This window comes from Chrysochloris asiatica, unplaced genomic scaffold (genome assembly GCF_000296735.1).
Source record: "Chrysochloris asiatica unplaced genomic scaffold, ChrAsi1.0 scaffold00004, whole genome shotgun sequence".
Classification (NCBI taxonomy): domain Eukaryota; kingdom Metazoa; phylum Chordata; class Mammalia; order Afrosoricida; family Chrysochloridae; genus Chrysochloris; species Chrysochloris asiatica.
The window spans coordinates 33,417,376-33,439,314 of record NW_006408522.1 but is presented as its reverse complement, the minus strand read 5'-3'; the positions used below and the strand labels follow the sequence as shown (position 1 = coordinate 33,439,314).

The window sequence follows — 21,939 nt, the reverse complement described above, 5'->3', positions numbered from 1 at the left end:
CCGAACCATGCCTACCGCCAACCCTTGGGACCCGGCTTCGACGCCAAACGCTGCTGGACTACTGTTGGGCCATTTCGTAACTTCAGGTCTGGTCACACAGGTACGTGGGAAGGGTATGGCGTCGTCAAGGGGGTACCCACGGTGACGACACAGGCGGCTGTGATGTGGAGGGAATGTGAGCGAAGGAGACTTATTGTCAGGTGCCATCGAGTCGGTACCGACGCATAGCGACCTTATATACAACAGAATGAAACACTGCCCGGTCCTGGGCGAACCTCACCGTTGTTGCCACGCTTGAGTCCATTGATGTTGCCACATGGCCAATCCATCTCGCTGGGGTCTTCCTCTTTTTCTTCGACCCTCCACCTTATCAAACATGATATCCTTTTCCAGTGACTGGTCCCTCTTGCAATATGTCCGAAGTAAGAGCTATGGAGTCTGGCCATCCTGGCTTCCAAGGAGCACTCTGAATGTATATGGTACTTTCAGTATTCTCCTCCAACACCATACCTAAAATGCATCAATTCTTCTACAGTCTTCCTTATGCACTATCCAACTTTTGCATGCATATGAGGTTATTGAAAATACTTTGTCTTAGATTATGTGCACCTTAGTCCTCAAACTGACATCTTTGCTCTTCAACACTTTAAAGAGGTCTGGTGCAGCAGATTTGCTCAATGCAATACATCGTTTGATTTCTTGACTGCTGCTTTCCTAAGTGTTGATAGTGAATCCAAGCAAAATGAAGTCCTTTACAACTTCAATTTTTTTTCCATTTATATGGATGTTGTTTATTGGCCCAGTGGTGAGGATTTTGGTTTTCTTTACATTGAGATGCAACCCATACCGGACTGTGGTCTTTGATCTTCATCAGTAAGTATTTTAAGTCCTCTTTGTTTCCAGCAAGCAAGGTTGTATCATCTGAAAATCGCAGGATGTTAATGAGTCTTCCTCCAATCCTGATGCCACGTTTTTCTTCATATAATCCAGCTTCTCAGATAATTTGTCCAACATACAGATTGAGTAAGTATGGTGAAAGAATACAATCATGGCACACACCTTTCCTAATTTTGATCTATTTGGCGTTCCCTGGTTGTGTTCGAACAACTTCCTCTTGGTCTATGTACAGGTTCCTCATGAGCACAATTAAGTGTTCCAGAATACTTATACTTTGCAATGTTGTCCATAGCTTGTCATGATCCACACAATGAGAAGCCTTTGTGTAGTCAATAAAGCAAGGTAAACATCTTTCTGGTATTCTGTGCTTTCAGCCAAGATCCATTTGACATCAACAATCATAACCCTGTTCCACGGCCTCTTCTGAATCTGGCTTGAACCTCTGGAGGTTCTCTGTCAATGAATGGTTGTATCCATTTCTGTATTACCTTTAGTAAAACTTTACTTGCATGGGATATCAGTGATACTGTCTGATGATTTCCACATTCCATTGTAACACCTCTCTTTGGAATGGGCACAAATATGGATATGTTCTAGTCCGTTGGCCAGGTAGTTGTCTTCTAAATTTCTTGGCATTGATAAGTGAGTGCCACTAGTGCCGCATCAGTTTGTTGAAAGATTTCCATTTTTATTCCATCAATTCCTGGTATCTTGTTCTTTGCCAGTGCCTTCAGTGTACCATCTTTCAGTATCATCAGCTCTAGGTCATATGCTGTCTTTTGAAATGGTTGAACATTAACCATTTTCTTTTGGTACAGTGACTCTGTATTACATCTTCTTTTGATGCGTTTGTCATCATTCAATATTTTGCCCAGAGAATCCTTCAATGCCATAAGTCGAGGTTTGAATTTTTTCTTCACTTCCCTCAGCTTGAGAAATGCTGAGTGTTTTCTTCCCTTCTGGTTTTTCTAACTCCAGGTCTTTGCACATTTTGTTATAATATTTGACTTTGTCTTGTTGAGCTGACCTTTGACATTTTCTGTTCAACTCTTGTACCTCCTCACTTCTTCACTCACTCATTTGCTTTAGCATCTGTATGTTGGAGAGCAAGTTTCAGAGTATCTTCTGACATCCACTTTGGTCTTTTCCTTCTCTCTTGTCTTCTCAGTGATCTTCTGCCTTCTTCCTGTATGATGTTCTTGATGTCATCCCACATCTCCTCTGGTCTTCGGACTTTAGTGCCTAATGTATCAAATCTTTTCTTCAGATGATCTCTAAATTCAGATGGGATCTGTTCAAGGTCATGTTTTGGCTCTCAGAGACTTGTTTTCATTTCCTTCAGCGTCAGCTTGAATTTACATCTGAGCAATTGATGGTCTGTTCCACAGTCTGCCCCTGGCCTTGTTTTGGCTGATGTGGAGCTTTTCCACCATCTCTTTCCGAAGATGTAGTCAATTTGATTTCTGTGTATTCCATCTGGTGAGGTCCTTTTGTGTAGTTGTCTTTTATGTTGTTTAAAAGGAGACTGAACTGTACTAAAGGTGAATGGAGCCCTCTCTTAGGCTACAACAGTAACCCTTCTGATGGGGGCTTTTCGAAAGTAGGCTCTGGAGTAGATGGTGCTTCCAGCAGACTTTTTTTTTTTTTTTTGCGTGTGCAATAGGTGGGAGGTAAAATAGAGCAGTGTTTCCCCACTTTTTTCATCCAGTGATATCCCCTGTGCATGTGGTGTGGTGGACGCCTGGGCAAGGTAGTATGGTAGATAGTTAATCTCAAACAATGCTCGTGTTTTAGGAAGTATTGAAACATATTGGGGAGGAAAAGCTTAGATACAGTAAAGTGCAGGGAGAGGGAGGCATCTTATTTATTTATATTCTGATTTGGGTGAAAGTTTACAGAGCAGATTTGTTTTCCATTCAGCACTTCATACACATTTTGTTTTGTGACATTGATGTAAACCCCACAGTGTAGCTGTATTCTTCCCATTTCCTGTGCTTACCATTCTTTCTTATCTTTTCTTGCCTTTAGAGCTTTATTCCTAGGTAAATGCTACCCTTTTGATCTTGAATGGTTGATTGTTCTGAGTGCTTACTTCCCTGATGTTGTTATTCACCTTATAGGCCTTTTGCTGGAGTCTCGGTTTAGCACTGCCGTCTAAGGCACTGGACTGCAAGGTCGGTTTCAGCGATTCACACTCACCAGCTGCCTCTCAGAAGCCCTATACAGGGTTGCTTTGAGTTGGAACTGACTCAAAGACATTTAATAACAGTTCTTTGCCTAGGAGCCCTGGTGTGGTGCTGCAGGATTAGCAGATCTCCTTCCCGATATATAGCAACCCTGTATAGGATTTCTGAGGCTGTAAATATTTGTGAGAGCAGAAAGCCTCATGTTTCTCGTAGCAGCTTTTAGGCTCGAACCACCAACCTTGTGGTTCAAAGTAATCTTTAGCTGAGCAGATGAAAGCTCTTTTCTCCTGTGGAGCCACTGGTGTGTTTGAACTGTAAACTTTTTGTTTAGCAGGCGAGTGCTTAACCACTGAGCCACTAAAACCCAGTGACTGTTGAGTTGATTTTGACTCCTGGATCAGAGTAGAACTGTGCTCCATTTGGTTTTCGGTGGCAGATTGTTAGTAGTAGATCACCAGGAATTTGGTCTGAGGCATCACTGGGTAGACTCCAATCTCTGAAATCTCAGTTAGCCGTTGAGCACAGTAATCTCTTGCACAACCCAGGGACTCTAGTTGTTAAGTGCCATTGCATGTAAAGGTCCTGAATTTCAGGCTGCTGTGCCTAGCAGCAGAGAAAACAGAAACACCCTATAAAGACACCATTTCCTTAGGATCCTTTCATTTTCATTATCCCTTTGTCCCAGTGGAATGTAAAGTATATAACATATGAAGCAGCTTCAAAGAGTTAGGGGCGAAATGGATTGAAAGATAATAGAATTTTTCTACACACTTTAAAAAGCCTCCACATAATAATGGCACTTGTTGTTGTTGTTAAGTGCCGTCGAGTCGGTTCCGACCCATAGCGACCCTGTACAGGGTTTCCGAGGGTGTAAATCTTTACGGGAGTAGAAAGCCTCATCTTTCTCCCGCGGAGCGGCTGGTAGTTTCGAACCGCTGACCTTAAGGTTCGCAGCCCGATTCGTAACCACTACGCTACCAGAGCACTAGTGAAAGGTAAAACGTCAGTACTCCCCAATTGCAGATTTTTTTTTAGAAAGTATAGGGATAGCCACAATCTTCTAGTAGAATTTCTGTTTAATAAGGAATTTAGCACCTTGCTCTTTTCTCTCTTTTTAGCTATCCCTTTCTTGAACCTTCTTATTTTCTCTCCAGCTTCTCTTACATGTTCTTAGCTAAAAAATGGATTTAAAAATGTAAACATTAAACATTATTCTTTTGAGAAGAGTAATTAGTCTTGGATTCAAACATTCCTCTAAGAGATTAGAGATATAAACAGAGGTAGTATGAATGACTTGTAACCCGTAGAGGTTATTTAGTGAATCATTGAAATGACTCCATGGAGGGAAAAAGTGCTTTTAACCCCAGAAAGATCAGAAAGACTGAGTCTGGGTCATTTGAAAGTATAGAGAAAATTCTCCCAACAAATTCAGCATTAGAATCCTCTATAAAAATCAGTAATGCAGATCTATTATGTATGGTCCAAAGACATTAGACAGTAATACAAAGTCATCAAGTCTTGTTTTTATTTTTTAAATATTTGGACAAGTGATTTGTGATGGTAAAGGTTTTAAAAACAAGAAATGTACATTGCTACTGTTTTACTCTGTACTTCATGTTCAAGAACACTGTTGGACATAATACAAATTTATGTCTCATATTGTAAACCCATTAACATGCTGTTTCAATGCATACAAAAACTTTGTGACGTACCACCGCCTTCTCTGTTCTTTTACCAATAGGAGATGTTAAATATACCTAAGAAATCACCTTCTTGCTTTGTGAACTTCTCCAGAGTACAGAAGATCACAAATACTCAAGCTGAAATCTACCAGGTAAATTATGTTGGACTTTTTATTTTCTAATTCTAGTACAGAAAAACTCAAAATTGGTTCTAACATCAGCAGTTCTTGTACTTCAGTGTCTGGCACATAGCTTGAACAGGTTATTTATTTGTAGTGATAATAATAGTAATAATAGTAACAGAAGTTAATAGCAGTAGCAGCCGCAGGGTTTGAACACCAGAATGAAAAGGTTTAATAAATCTGCTGGACTCTCATAAAAATCACCTTCCCACACCTTTTAGATTCCTGGGTTAAAGGCTGTTCATTTTTATAAAAAACTAAGCCTTTTCTTCAGTCTACTTTCTGAATGAACTAAATACTACTTTTGTTCCTAATATAGAAAAACTTGGAAATTGAACTCTTAAAACTAGAAAAAGATACAGCAGATGTTATTCATCCTTTCTTTTTAGGTAAGTGGTTTGGTCAAGTGGGTAATCACTGGGATTTAAGATTTTTCTTGGGTTACCTTATGTAAGCAACAAGTCAGCAAAATTATGATATGCCATAGTTTGTCTAGGTATTGCCCAAAGGCTAACAAAGTCTCCTATTTCTGTGCTTAAATTAAAATTCTGTAATCTTGACTAGTGCAAAGAGCATGAAAAGTGAACAAGTTGGGAACTCTGTACAGCCAGGAGAACCTAAGGAATGGATAGGAGGCAGTTAGTATTGTTATAATAGAGAATGTATAGTGAAAACTTGTAACTTACTGGAACAAAGAGGGGTATAATGGGCAATTTCTGTATTCATGTTGTAGGCAGTTGCATTTGTCCTTTGAATTAGCAATCCTATTCCTAGGAAATAACCCTGAAGAGATACCTTGATAATATAAAATTATATATGCACAACTTTATAAATTTCTGCATTATTTGTGATTGGAAATATTGGCGACAACATAAATGCTAGTGCTTAGGAAATTGGTTGAATAAACTTTAGTAACATTACACACATACTCTATAGCATGAGGAAGGTTCTTATGAACTCATACAGAATGATTTCCAGGGTATATTGTTACATGAAAAGAGCAAAGTACTAAAGAATGTTGGTCCAAAGAGTCCATAAGAAAACATCTAGAGTTAATAGAGGAATTTATCAAAATTGCAGGGTACAAGATCAACAAACAAAAACCAGTTGGGTTTCCATACACCAGCAATGAGAAATTTGAAAGGGAAATCAGGGGAACAATTTAATTGATAATTGCATCTACAAGAATAAAATACCTAGAAGGATTTATACAATGGAAACTATAGAACACATTAGTAAATGAAAACATGTTCATGGCTTGGTAGACTTAATATTGTTAGGAAGTTAATACTAGTAAAAGCAATCTGTAGATTCATTGCAGTCCTCAACTTGGAAAGGCAAGAAGCTCCAAATAGCTAAAAAGAATGCTGAAAGAGAGAAACAAAGAAGGAGGACTTATACTTCCTGCTGTAGGGTAAGCACTGGTCTACTAACCAAAAGGTTGACAGTTCAAACCCACTAGTCACTCCTTGGAAACCCTATATATAAGGTTGCTATGAGTTGGATCCAACTGGATGGTACTTAACAACAAATCCAGATACTACACAGGAGTCCTGGTATGGTGCTGTAGGATAAGAATTGGATTGTGAATCGCAAGGTCTATGGTAGACCCACCAGGCACTCCTCAAGAACCCTCTACAGGATTGCTGTAACTAACTTGACTGCAACAACGCTATATATATAGTAATCAAAACAGCCCTGTACACAACTGCTCTGAAAAGGATCATTTTAGAAGATCCCAGATAGAGTGGGGAACAATGTGGAACAAAGCTCAAAATTGTTTACAAAATAAAAAAGACTGCACTTAACTGGTGAGAAAGAGACTGGAGGAACCTGAGACTATGACCCTCAGCCACCCTTCAGCTCTGGAATGGAACTCATCCTTGTCCAATTTTCAGCCAAATGGTGGATAGGTATATAGTACAGAAAACAACATTAGTGAGGTATGCTCCATGGGATGGTCAACCATTCATGATATAAACAACACTTACCTAGTGACAAGGATCAGAGGAGTTGAGAAGGTGGGTGGAATAGAAATACAAAGTGCAGGGAGGAAGTGGGGTAAATTGTTCCGTGGAGGGGAGTGCGATTATTGAGATGAAACAAAGTGTGTGATTTGTTGCATATAAAACTGATTATTTGCTCTGTAAACCTTCACTCATTTCACAGTGAAAAATTTCAAAACCAAACAAACAAATGGCCTGGTACAGGTATGTTGTTGTCAAGTACCGTGGTGGAGTCAGTTCTGACTCATGGTGACCCTGCACAGGATTTCCAAGGCATAACAATAGACAAATAAAATTGAGAGTCCAGAAATAAACCCACACATCTATGATTAACTGATTTTTGACAAGTGTGTTATGTCCATTTGATTGAAAAAGAAGATTCTCTTCAATAAATGATGGTGGAAAAATTAGATATCTGTATGCTGAAAAATTAAAATGGATCCTTGCCTCACATAATACATAGAAACAAATTCAAAATGTATTAAGGAAGAACAAGTAGGGGCAACACTTGTCAAGCCTAACTTTCAACAACAGATTATCTAATAACAAAAACACAAACATCAAATGATTAAAATAATTTTTTAAATAGATAAAATAAAAAATATTTGTTCATTGGAAGACTTTACCAAAAAAGTGAAAAGACAAGCAGCTGACTGGGAGACCATCTTCAGAAAACGTATGTATCAGAAAACGTATGTCCAACAACTATCAATAACCAAAAATATATAAAATTTTAACAACTTAACAACAACAACAAAAACCCACCAAGGAGCTCTGGTAGCTTAGTGGTTACGAATCGGGCTGCTAACCTCAAGGTTGGCAGTTTGAAACTACGAGCTGTTCTGAGGGAGAAAAAGGAGGCTTTCTGCTCCCATAAAGATTTACAGCCTCAGAAACCCTGTGCAGGGTCGCTATGAGTCGGAACCTACTCCATGGTACTTAACAACAACAACAAAAACAAATAAAAATGGACAAAAAGACAAAGAGGACGTTCAAATGACTACCAAACATGAAAAGAAATTTGATGTCATTTGCCATCAGAGAGATGCAAATCGAAACCACAAGGAGAGATTACACTCCCAGTAGGATGACTTGAGATTTTAAAAAAAAGAGAAAATTGCTAATATCAGGGTGTGAGGAAATTGGAACCCTTATTATTTGGAATGCAAAATGGTAACTGTCATTGTGGGAAACTGGAGTGGGGGATTATCCTCAAGAAAATAAAAAATAAAACTATCTGACTTAGCCAATCCATTCCTAGGTATATACCCAAAAGGATTAAAAGCAGAGACTTAAACAGAAGCATACACCAATGTTTATTATAGCCCTATTTCAATAGCAAAAGGTAGAAACAACCTGGACACCATCAACAAATGAATGGATAAACAAAATGTGATCCATTCATACAGCCAGTAGGAGAAATAAAGTCTTGATACATGCTAGTGTATGAGTGGAGCAAGTAAATGTTTAGAGGTCAACATTTATTCGTCTGCCAGTTTGTTATACTGTGTGGTAGCTTGTGTGTTGCTATGATTCTGGAAGCTATGCCACAGATATTTCAAATACTAGCAGGGTCACCCACGGTGGACAGGTTTCACATGAGCTTCCACATGAAGACAGGCTAGAAAGGAGAGATGGGCTGCTTATGAATATTTACTCACTGAAAACCTTATGAATAGCAGTGAAACGCTATTGGATATAGTGCCAGAAAATGAGCTCCTCCGGTTGGAAGGCACTCAAAAAGCGACAGGGAAGAGCTGCCTTTTCAAAGTAGAGTTGACAGTGATGACACAAATGGAGTAAAGCTCTTGGGACCTTCATTTGCTGATGGGATGTAATTCAAAATGAAGAGAAACAGCTGTAAACATCCATTAATGGTCAGAACATGGAATGTACAAAGTATGAATCTAGAAAAATTGGAAATTGTCAAAAATGAAATGGAACTCATAAACGTAGATATCCTAGGCATTAGTGAGCTGAAACGGACTGGTGTTGGCCATTTTGAATCTGACAGTCACATGGTTTATTATGCTGGGAATGACAAATTGAAGATAATTGGCATTGCATTCATCATCAAAAAGAACATATCAAGATATGTCATGAAATACAACACTGCCCAGGACCGGGCAGTATTTCATTGTGTTGTGCATAAGATCACTGTGGGTCAGTACAGACTCGATGGTCGATGGCATCTAACAACAACACAAAGGAGGTGGGGGCTTAACAGTCCTATTTTTTTCACCTCTTTCAGCATCATTTTAGGTATTTGGGCCTTTTGTCTTTCCACATAAAGTTGAGGATTGGTTTTTCTATTTCTGTAAAGGCTGATGAAATTTTAATTGGAATTGCATTTAATCTGTGGATCACTTTGAATAGCATTGGCATTTTAACAATTTAAAATCTTCCAGTTTATGAACATGGAATGTGCAAAAATCTAGAGTTTGAAAGCCCAAAGAGAAGAACATGCTTGGCACTGCTCAAGCTGAAAGAACTAGAGAAAAAAATTTAAACCTTGAGTTTCAATATTGAAGGATTCTGGTGTGGTGCTGTGGGATAAACACACTAGACCACAAGATCAGTTTGAACCACAAGGTTGGTGGTTCAGACCACTCCTGGGAAATCCTATATAGGGTCTCTATGAGTCGGAACCAACTCAACGGCACTTAACAATAAAAACAACATGGGCAAGATTAAGAGTCCTGGTGTGGTATGTGGCAGGAAAGTGCACTGGACCACAAGGTCAGTTTGAACTGCAAGGTCAGTGGTTTAAACACACCAGCAGCTCTTTGGAAACCTGATACAAGGTCACTATGATTTGGAACTGACTACAGCACTTAACAAGGAGCTCTGGTAGCGTAATGGTTACTAATTGGGCTGCAAACTTTAAGATCAGCAGTTCGAAACTACCAGCTGTTCCACGGGAGAAAGATGAGGCTTTCTGCTCCCGTAAAGATTTACAGCCTTGTAAATCAAACCAAATCTCGAGTTGGTCCCTATGGGTCGGAACCAACTCGACGGCACATAACAACAACAACAATACACTTAACAGTGGGCAGAATAAGCACTAGACTGCTAGCCACAAAGTCGGCAGTTTAAACTCACCATCTTCTCTACAGGAGAAAGATGAGGCTTTTGGCTCATGTAAAAATTTACAGCCTTGGAAACCCTATACAGGTCATGAGTCACAACCAACTCAGTGATACCTAACAATAAAAACATGGGCAAGATAACGATGCAGAAAAGGATCAAGAAAGATGGATGCAATACTTAGTCGCAGTGCCAAAAAGAATTGGTCGATGTTCAACCATTTTAGGAGTTAGCATATGATCAAGAAGTGGTATTAGGAATGAAGAATTCCAAGCTGCACTGAAGGCACTAGCGATAAACATGGCTCCAGGAATTGATGGAATACCAGTTGAGATGTTCAACAAACGTACGCTATGCTGGAAGTTCTCACTCATTTATAGCTTCCTGGCCAACTGTTTGAAAGAGATCTATATTTGTGCCTATTCCAAAAAAATTGTTATCCAACAGAATGTAAAAATCATCAAGCAATATCATTAATAATTACATGAAAGTAAAGTTTTGATGAAGATAATTAAACCATTGCAGCAGTATATCAAAAGAGAACTGCCAAAATTCAAGCCAAATTCCAAATATATACAACTAAAGATATCATTAATGTTGTCAGATGGATCTGCTACAGCATAGAATAGAAGTTGTTTACCTATGTTTTATTGACTATGCCAAGGCATTCAACTATGTGGATCATAAATTATGGATAACATTGTGAAGAATGAGAATTCTAGAACACTTAATTGTGCTCATGTGGAACCTGTACAAAGACCAAGCGGCATTCGTTCAGAGTTAGGGGATAATGAGTTGTTTAAAATCAGGAAAGGTGTATGCCAGGGCTTTGTACTGTCACCATATTTATTCAGTCTATATGCTGAGTAAATTATCCAAGAAGCAGGACTATCTGAAGAAGAAGTGACATCAGGATTGGAGGTAAACTCTTTAATATCCTGCAAGGAAGGAGCCTTGGTAGTACAGTGGATTACAAGCTGGACCACTAACTGCAAGGTTAGTAGTTTGAATTTACCAGTTCCACAGGAGAAAGATGAGGCTTTCTGTTTCTATAAAGATTTACAGCCTTGGGAACACTATGTAGGGTCACTATGAGTCATAATCAACTCCATAGCATACAACCACCACCACCAGTATGCAAATGATGTAACCTTGCTTGCTGAAAGTGAAGAGAACATGAAGCATTTACTGATGAATATCAAAGACTACCATCTTCAGTATAAATTATACCTTGACATAAGACAAAAATCCTCACAATGGGACCAACAAACAACATCATGATTATCGGAGAGAAGACTGAAGTTTTCAAGAACTTCGTTTTATTTGGACCCACAATGAATGCCCAACTAAGCAGTATTCAAGAAATGAGAAGACATATTGCTGTGATTAAATGGACTCTGGGAGTACAGCTAAGAAACACAGAGAAAGATTTTAGCACAGGATTTGGTTGTCAGTAGGAAAATTAATGAAAGTCATTGACATTGAAACTGGTATTGGTATCAAAAACAGCAAAAGGAAGAATTAAGAGGGAAATGGTGGATTTGGCATAGGCAGTATTAAACCAGAGCAAAGAAGAAATTATCTGTGATTCCAAAATTTACTTGTATTGCTATTTATACTTCCTATTTTTGGTTTGTGTAGCTGAGAAATGTCACATCCTGCAAAGTATGAATAATCATTTGGAAGCAGTGCTAAAAGAGAAGAGGTCCCTCAGGCAGAGACTTCTGAAACCCATATGCCTGGAAAACTTGCCTATTGAAGCTGTTTATCACAAGTAAGACTGAGAAATAAAAAGGAAGAGATTTACACTTATACTCTGAAGATGGTTTTTGTTTGTTTTAGTAATTAACATAATTTGTGTTTTTATTTAGATGAGTAGTTACTTAGTAATAGTTTTACTAAACAATATGTCAGTCATTGTATCTGTTTACATAATTATTAATGCTGATTCATTAAACCAGAAAGAAAATCCTTTGCTTTGAAACAATTATAGCTATGGTGAAGAGAAAGGAATTGCTTTTGGCCATTGTTTTCTGGAAAATTTAAAATCATGACCTTAGGAAAGGAATTAGGTCCACACATGCAGCAAAGTAAAAAATGTTTTTATTTTTGTATATTTTTTATATTTTTAAGGTTTTTATTGTGGATTGAGTGAAAGTTTACAGGGCAGATCATCAGTTTTACATTCAACAAATCATGCAACTTGTTTCCTTTCAATGATTATACTCTCCTCCATGTACCATCAGTTAACAGTATTTCTCTCTATTCACTTTAGCTATTAAAAAAAAAAAATCAAGCATATATAATGAATTACACCTCTAAAGGGCACATTCTGCAAGTCAGCCTCCTGGCCACCAGCTCTCAGTCCCTCTCCTCCCATGAATCTAAAGTCCTCAGCTGCTCCCTCTCTCCATGTCCCCATCTCTGCCTCCATCTCTGGCGTCGCTGCTTCTCCAGATAAGGTCCCGCATTCTGCTTGTGCTCTTCTCCCTTGATGGTCCTAGGGTCCTCTGTTTCTGGACTGCAAGATTAACCATTCCCCTGTTTTTGTTACAAAACTTCTATCTTTACAATTGTGACAGTTGCAGTTGGTCATGATAACAATTATTCACTACTGAATCATACGAATCTTATCCCCATCTCTTTTAACCAGACCCATCTAGACAGGATGAAAACTATTCACTGGGGACTCTTCTTCCCCCACACACTCTTAAATTAAACTCCCTCTTGAAACCTTGTAAGCCAGTTACTTTGTGCCTTTATCACCCCCTAATTTTAGGTTGCCAATGTCTAAGTTGCCTGTCCTTATCTACCCTGTGTACAGAGGGGATGGCTTTGATACTTGATGTGAAGACTCCTTCCTTCTCTGTTAGTATTTAGAGTTGTTACCTTCATGAGTATAGGTCAGGTTCATCAAATTGTAGCAATTTGCCCTTGTTTCCTTCATAAAAAAAGAATTTTTTTTTCTGTAATCTTCCTCTAGTCGAGTTCTGATTATCAAGCCATCGAGGCTAGGTCAAAAGGGTACTATCTGCAAGTTTGGGTGTGCTTGTGCATCTCCCCTCACTTCAGATCAGCTGGATGCTTCACTCTCAGTTCTAGCCCTCCGTAACTATGACCTTGTCCATGGACTCAGGTGTCCTCAGGTCTCACCACACTTTGGACCAACCAGCCCTTCCTCTTCTCTCTCTCATCTCCAAGTAAATGGGAGACAGTGAACTGTGGTTGAACTCAGCCCATTTCTTCATTGCTGCCTTACCCCTTCTTCCACTCACCAGTGGACCATTGTGGTCACCAGCAAGCTTACATGCTTGTTTGTGTGTTCCCTTTGAGTTTCGGTCGTAGAGGGCAGTTTGTCCTGAAGGAACTTGATTGCTTGCCTTGATGGCTTTCCAGCGAACAGCTTGCTTATTCTTGTAGTAGCCAGTCATGCTGACATTTTTGTTTTGGGTTTTTCCTGATGATCTTTCTTTGAAGATGTATCTTCTGTTGCCCAAGCTGCTCCAGGCTGGTCTGCTTGTCCTTGCTAGTGGTAATGTCCCACCTCAGAAGGTTCTAGATGGGGCTCACCTAAGGTCCTATACTCTGCAAAGGCTTTACAAGAGGCCGATTTCACTGGGCAAGTTGTAGAACCCCTTTTAGATATTCCAATCAGTTAAAGGCTGAAGACAGGCTTGCAAATTTTCTCTAATCATGTTTCCCGACATTCCTTTCTATCCCACTCAAGTGTCTATTTTACAATAGTAGGCAAGGGAAACAAATATTCACAAGCCAGTCAAGCATTTTATTTTCCCTCTTCAAGCTGTGCCTAGATCCCTGTAGCCCAGAGCCCTGTTGTTCCAAGGTTGAGCCTGCATCACTATTTACCTCTGTCCCACTTAGGGCATGCAAACCTGTCTCAGTGTTCTCCTATCTATCTTGTTCTTCCACCTCCTCCTTCTTCTTCTTGTATTGCCCTCCCCAATACCTGAACTAAAGCCCCCACCCCAACCCCACTGTTGTGGTTATCTTATATTCCATTAACTCTTCCCTCCATCTAAGACAGTCTACTTTATCCTGTAATCTAACTGACCTTCCCACCACCTGGATCTATGTTTCTCTGTGTTTACCTTCTTTCACATTGTAATTGTTTTGATCGTAGACTGACCTCCCAGATCTTCTGTTCTTGTGATTTTATTCTGTTCTTTTTTGTTGTTTTATTGTGAATTATGTGATAGTTTACATGGGAGAGCATTAGCTTTACATTCATCCTGTCGTATATCGTTTCCTTGCCATGTTTATAATCCCCTCCATGCATCATCAGCCAACGAAAGGGTACACCCTACAAGTCTGTCCCCCGGTCGTCAGCACACAGCTCCTCTCCCTCTCTGAGTCTAAAGTCCCCAGCCGCTCCATCGCTCCACATTATCATCTCCGCCTTCGACTCTGGCGTCACTGCTTCTCTGGGTAGGGTCCCACTCTCCGCTTTTCTCCCTTGGTGGTCCCAGAGACCTCCGCTCCTAGACTGCAGTTAATCACTCTTAATCTATTCTTGACTCTTCCATTTGTTGACTGAGTTCAGGGTGAAGGCTGCCACATACGTCATTCTCTGGTTGTTATCTGTTCTTGTTGGTTCTCTGTCCACAGAACTTCCTTTAGAATGTTTTTCAAAGTAGGGTTGGCTTTAGCAAAATCCCTTAGCTTCTGTTTATACTGGAATATTTTGATTACACCATTGTATTTGATTGACAGCTTTGCTGGGTAGAGGATTCTTGGTTGGCAGTTTTTTTTTTTTTCTTTTAGGGTTTTATATATGTCTCCCCATTGCCTTCTTTCCTGTTGAGAGAGCTGAGCTTAATCTAATTTGCTTGCCTTTGTATGTTACACTTCTCTTTTCCGTAGGTGCTTTCAGGATTCTGTCCTTATCTTTGATTTTGGAGAGCTTGATTATTATATGTCTTGGTGATTGTCTTTTAGGGTTTATCCTTCCTGGGGTTCGTTGAGCTTCTTGAATGCGTATCTTTTTGCTTTTCAGTATGTCAGGGAAATTTTCTTCCAGAAGCTCTTCAACTATCTCCTCTGTGGACTTGTGTGATTCTTCCTGTTCTGGAATGCCGATAATTCTTAAGTTATTCCTCTTCATGTTGTCCAGCATGAATCTTAGACCTTCTTCAGATTTTTTTAATCCTTTTTTGTGTTTGTTCTTCTATCTTAGTAGTGTTGAGAGATTTATCTTCCAGCTCACTAGTTCTGGCTTCTATCTCTTCAGTTCTATTCCTTTGCCCTTTTAGTGTATTGTCCATTTCTGATATTCTATTATTAGTCGTTTGGACCTCTTTCTGTAGGTTTTTAATTGTTTCCAATGCTGTATCTATCTTATTTGATTGTTCCTGTAGCGCTTTCCTGACTTCTTCCTTATTTTTCTCAACTCCATTTTATAGTGTTTTGATATATTTTATAATCTCTTTTCTGAATTCCTTTCAGGCATTTCCAAAATGTCCTTCCAGTATGGAGTGTAGGTCTACTTCCAACTCATTTGTTTCAATCACTTTATCTTGTTTCTGAACATGTGCTGATATGGTCATCTGTTTCTGTTTTTTGGTCATTTTCATGAGTTATTTGTGACATTAATACTTTATATTTCTTATGTTTTCTGATTGCCTCCAGGTAGATGTGATCAGGAGATATGGGCTTCTCTTTTCACTCTTCTTCCTGAGACATTTCAAGATGCCACTGTTGGTCATTGTGATGTATCTCAGGATTTAATTTTCGACCTGTTTCCTTTATAGTCTGCCTGTCCTGATCCAGAATCCCCGTTCAGGCCTTTTTCCTAGCGATAAACAGTTCAGGGCCAGCTGTGGCCGTTTTGCGCTGCTGTTTGGTTTAAAGTGGAAACTGTCACTTTAAATTTTGAGGAGCTCTGTGTGCATGCATAATAGAATCCTTGGGGTGTGGGGGTGGGATGTCCACTGACTCAGGCACCCCATCTAGTCACCAGAATGGAGGTGTGCAGACAGTGAGAGACCAATGAACAGATAGGAAAAAAAGACTGTCCACACCTTTATCTCCATGGTTCTGTCAGGTGTCCGTGCCTGCTCTGATCCTTCCCCCACTTGATATCATCCAATATGGCAGCTCCAGGAGCAGCTGAGCGTCTTGAATTAGAAAGCAATGGATTTCTTGCTTCTATTACAAATTCCCCTGGAGCTGTAAGCCTTCCAACCTTCTAAATATTCCTTTATATGTGGTTCAGAGTTCTGGGACCATCCCCTGAGCCTGCTTGGTTCTGTATTCTGTTTATTGCTGATGGAGCTCCTCACTGCATTCTTACCCAATCTACCATCTAGTTTGTTCTCTCAAAAATGTTTTTATTTTATATGGACTTTTCCATGAAGTAAATTTATCCTTGAGTCAGTGTTGCTAGTGGCCCTGTTGAATAAGCAGTGGACTATTAACTGCACGCTTGGTGGTTCAAACCGACTAGCTAATCCTTGGAACCATATACAGGGCCAATCTCAGTCAGAATCAGCTTAACAGCACTTAACAACAACAACATACTTGTATATAATGAGTTCTGGTGTCGCTGTATGATAAGCACTGGACTGCTAACTGCAAGGTTGGTGGTTCCAATGCACCAGCCACTCTGAGGAGAATGAGACTTTTTGCTCCTATAAAGATTTACAAGCTGCCTTAGTTATCTAATGCTGCTAGAACAGAAATACCACAAATGGATGGTTTTAACAAACAGAAATGTATTCTTTCATAGTTTGGGAGACTAGAAGTCCAAATCTAGAGCACCAGCTTTGATAAAAGGCCCTAGTTTGCTTTCAGCATCTGTAGGCTCAGCGTTTCTTAGAGATCTCCATGTATTTTAACAATAATAGTCTATCCATGGATCTAGGAGCGTCGCAGTGCAGGGATCCAGTTCCAAAGGACCAACTCTAGCCCAGGCTCACCTTTCTTGGTGGTAGTGGTTCCCCCTCTCTGCTCACTTCTCTCTCCTTTTATCTCATAAGTTAAAAGGTGTTGCATGCCACACCCCTGGGAGTCACCCTTACATTGGATAAGGGTCATGATGGGATTATGGGTTTATTGATTTATCTTACAGGTTTACATCGCATCAGACCACATCATGGGAGATCATCATAACTGTCAAATTACTGAGAATTATGGCCCAAACAAGCTGACACATATTTGGGGGCAACACAATTCAATCCATGACACAGGCTCTGAAACCCTGTGTAGGGTCACTATGAGAGAATTGACTTCATTGCTGTGGTGGGTTATACACCTACATAAAAGTTCTTTGGGGAATGGCATGGATGGGTATGGGTTTAAACAGGGACAGTTGAAAATAATGTCAACTAAGGTAGAGAAAAACTGGGTCTGGTCTCGCCTGCTGTTTCTGTGCCTTAAAGCCTTGGTCGATTGACAAACTTTACCTTGGTTCCCAATCCATAGAATGGAGATGATTTCTATTGCTCTTGTCTTCTTCAGAGGAGTATTGCAACTATCACATTGAAGATGTAGGTTATTGCTAATAAAATGAAGGAAGCAGGCATTTGGCATTTAGGACCTTGCTTTCTCCACCCCTCCCTCACTAGCTAACCCTGAGCAAATCTGTGTCTTCTTTTTTTTTTTTTTTTTTTTTTTAAACGTTTTTATTTTGGATTGAGTGAAAGTTTACAGGGCACATCATCAGCTTCACATGCAACCATTCATATAGCTTGTTTCATTACATTGATTATTATCCCCTCCATATATCATCAGTTTACAGTGTTTCTCTCTATCCTCTTTAGCTTTTTTTTTTGGATGGGGGGGGGGGCGGACTTGCCTTTTTGGAATTTACAGTCTCGGCTTTTAGGGAAGGTTTTTACATTTGTCTGTGGATATCCAGGGCTCATGTATGAGATTACTAACAAGCATTACTGAATAATCAGATGAGGGACAGTTTGCTATGTCTACTAGGTAGCTAGAGTCTGATCCTCAGAGCCTATGGTTTGGATGGTCAACAACGCTTGGGCCCACAGGGGCTTGGCCTCCTGACTGGGTCTGCACTGTCTGCATCTGAATCCTCCTTATTTATTGATTGTTTCTGTGTCTTCTTTTAAGTATGAGAGTCTTATATACTTTGTAGTAAAATAAAATAATGTACAAAATCCCATTCTTGTATTTAGTACTTAAACCCAAACCCACTGCCAATGAGTATATTCTGAGTCATAGCAACCCTATATAGGGTTTCTGAGGACTATAAATCTTTATGACAGCAGACAGCCTCATCCTTTCCCCATGGAGTGGCTGGTGGGTTTGAACTGCTAAACTGCAATCCAATACTTACCCTATACTATAGCACCTTCAGGGCTCCTTCATATTCATAGCAGTACACTGCCATTGTACTACCATCTAAGTAGAATTGAGTAATGCTTTTAAAGCATTTTGCAAATGCAAAAATTTGACATAATTTTATGTGTAGACTGTTTCTATGAAGTACATTGGTCCCTCTATGCCTCACTGTTCACTGAGAAAGAGTAGATTGAAATGGAATAAGATTTTATCTAGGAAAGACCCTTCACTTACATAAGTAATTTGTCTAGTATTGAGATTGTCTAACATTAGAATCCAGCTAAGGTTAGTGTTGTCTCTTTCTAGTTCTCTATTTGGTTGACAAATTGAATCCTGCTTAAAGTGAACGGGAAGGACCATTTTATTGCTAATATTCCCATGAGTGTAGCGAGAATGTTATTGGCTAGTCTAGGACACTATTTGATTCCTACTTCTGTTGAGGGGGCAGATTTTCATTTAAGTAAAATACAATCTAATTTTTAAAAAAACGGAAAGATTGTTATTGACTTGATTTTAATTATCTTGTCTCAAAAGTAAAGAAGGAGAGCGCAAATAATTATTTATTTTTTACCCCCTTTTCCAGATACATGGTACATTTGCTGGAGTTGGCAGTGAATTTCATTGAGAAATTAGAAAGTCATCTTGAAACAATTAGAAATATCCCCCATTTAGATGCAAATCTAAAGAACCTGGTAAGTGTTGATGCAGATAGTCCTAGGTTACAAAAGTCTGACTGATGGACAACTCCTGCTTGTACTTTTACGTTATTAAATTTGCCTTCACTTCAAAATCATTGAAAAACTCACAGTCAATTCTTCATCGCAGTCACCTTCACTTGCTACATGTGTAGCTTTTAAATCATTGAAAAGGTTCTGAGCCTTTTCTTGCACTTAAGTATATACCTTTTTTCAACTATTTCCAAATTGTTAAAGACACAGAAACAGATCTCAGCTGTATCCCAGGGGCTGCCTGTGATAGCATCTTATCAATTACTTTCACATATTTTTAGCTGTCTGTCTTCACTGTTGAGGAACCCTGGTGACTGTAGTATAAACACTGGACTGCTAACTGCCAGGTCAGCAGTTCAGACATTCAGCCACACCACAGGAAAAAAGTCACTTTTGACTTTCTGTTCCTGTAAAGATTTACAGCCTAGGAAACCCTATTTTCGGTTGCCATGATGTCCTTGCTTAACATTTTAGTGGTAAATATTCTGAGCTGAGTGAGTCCTGGTGTGGTGCTGCGGGTTAATGTGCTGGACTGCAAAGTTAGCGGTTCAATCTCACCAGCCACGCCTCGGAAATCCTAGACAGGGTCGCTATGAGTTGGAACCGACTCCGTGGCACTTAACAACAACAATAACAACAACATAATTATTATACAAATACAATAATATAAAGTAGAAAATATGTATTCTATAGCTGTCTCACTGAACATTTTATGCTTTTCAGGACAGAGATTGCCTCTTACACAATGAATATAACACATAATTATTAACTTTTTAAATAAAAGTATGTAAAATGATTTCTAAAGAAAAATTATGTAAGAAAGAAAGGCATCTTGATTTTTAATACCAGCTCATAATGTTGTTGTTAATTGCCGTTGAGTAGATTCTGACTCACAGCGACCCTGTATAGGGTTTCTAAGAAGCGACTGGTGAGTTTGAACCACTGACCTTGAGGTTCAAACCGATCTTGCTATCCAGCTCATTGTCATACAGTGCCACATCAGGACTCCATAATAAATATAGCAGAAAATTAATTATACAGAAGATGCTATCTGTTGAACACAGAGAAGGGAGAGGTGACTTTCAACTTAAGAGCATTGGGAGTAGGACAGGAAGGTAGGAAGAAGTCAGTAGTTTTAGAGGTCTGTGAGTGGTGAGGTTAATTTTGAAGACTTGAATATGCATGAGAAAAATAGTTCAGAAAAAAGCAACAATGTGAATAAAGACACGATATAGCACAGTTGTTTGGGAAGAGTTATTTATACTCCACTTGGCTACCACTTCCTATTTAAAGGAGGGGAGATTAGCTCAGAGTTAGTTTATGGAATGCCTTGAAAACCAAAGTAAGGAGTTTAAACTCCATCTCTGAGTGTTAGGGACGTACTGAATGTTTTGTTTTTTTAAGTGAAGGGCACAGTGGGGTAATGACGTGAACAAAAGTCTTAATGAGCCTCGCTACTCAGTGTGGGCACAAAGTATCAGCCATCTCCTGGGAGCTTCTTGGGAGTGGAGAATTGCAGATTTTATTTACCCTAGGCCTAGGCTAACAAGATCTTCAGGTGAATCCTATGCACATTGAGAGAAGCTCTGGGTTAGAAGAGAAGGCAGAGAAACTTGGAGGATAATTGTGGTTATTCAAACAAAAGATATCAAGCATGGAAAGACAAAGGATTCTGTAGGTTTTAGAGAGATTCTGAAGGTACAATTTCTAGATGTTGGCTACTGTTTGGACAGGACACATTTAGTATAGTAAAGTTTCTAGCCTTGGTGACTTCAGGGGGAATAGGATCAAGTATGGACTTCTGGCGTGGTGCTGTAGGATCAGCACTGGACTTCAAAGCACAAAGTCAGCAGTTCCAATCCACCCTCTTGCTCCTCAGAAACCCTAAACGGGTCGTTATGAGTCGGAACTGACTTGATGGCACTTAATAACAAAGGAATAAGTAAGTATGGGTCAAAGAAGTTAACAAGTTTATTGTGGTTTTTTTTTTTTACTTGCAGCTATAGTAAAGATCTTTTCAGGGTCGCTATGGGTCGGAACCGACTCGACGGCACTTAACAACAACAACATAGTAAATACCCAGTCAATGTTTGTTGTACTGCAGTTAAATTGAGTTTGAGATCTTATTGACTGACCAGATGGAAAGTTGCAATGGACTAAAATGTGGGACTGAATTAGGGTTAGGTTTGACCATGTAGATTTCAGAGTCATTTACATTGAGGTATTAATTGAAGACAAAAGAGATGAACTCATCTAGAGAAGGTGTGTGATTGTAAGTGGGAGAGGATCTTACAGAGTCTTTGCATTAGGGGGCTGGAAAAAGTTCCATTGTTAATTTGGGTATCATAATTATTTGTGCTACAATGAAGAATTAATGACAGGCAAGTAATTTCTCTCCTATTTTTTTCCTCTTCAAATATCACAGAGCAAGGCTTTAGCAAAGATGGATATTTTGGTAACTGAGACAGAAGAACTGGCAGAGAATATACTGAAGTGGCGTGAACAACAAAAAGAAGTTTCCTCTTGTATCCCTAAAATATTAGCTGAAGAAAATTATCTTTATAAACATGACATTATAACTTCATGTCCAAATTGTTAATGCTAAGTGAACATCAATTACTTATTTTTGTATTTCTAATCAGATGTGCCCTGGGTATTTATAGGTATTCTGCTAATAATACTGAAAGAGCCCTCTAAATATTAAAGTTTTAACACAACAAGCCTGACTTTGAAAGGCCTGCTTACTTTGACTGGTATCTAGGAACTTAGATCTCAAGATTGTTCCCATCACACTAACTGGTAAGAGTGGCTAATTGTGTGGGTTCTACTGAAGAGTTGCTTTTTTTCTG

The 21,939-nt window shown here is 39.3% G+C and overlaps 1 protein-coding gene across 1 annotated transcript; it reads left to right on the top strand.

Annotated features, from left to right (window-relative positions):
• Positions 1-7: 7 nt before the first annotated feature.
• On the top strand, positions 8-21,689 carry HAUS2 (HAUS augmin-like complex, subunit 2). The gene is made up of 6 exons (XM_006831889.1): positions 8-100; positions 4,825-4,917; positions 5,267-5,336; positions 11,682-11,814; positions 18,946-19,054; positions 21,516-21,689. Exons 1-6 carry the CDS (start codon positions 8-10, stop codon positions 21,687-21,689), a joined length of 672 nt encoding a protein of 223 aa, XP_006831952.1.
• Positions 21,690-21,939: the final 250 nt, after the last annotated feature.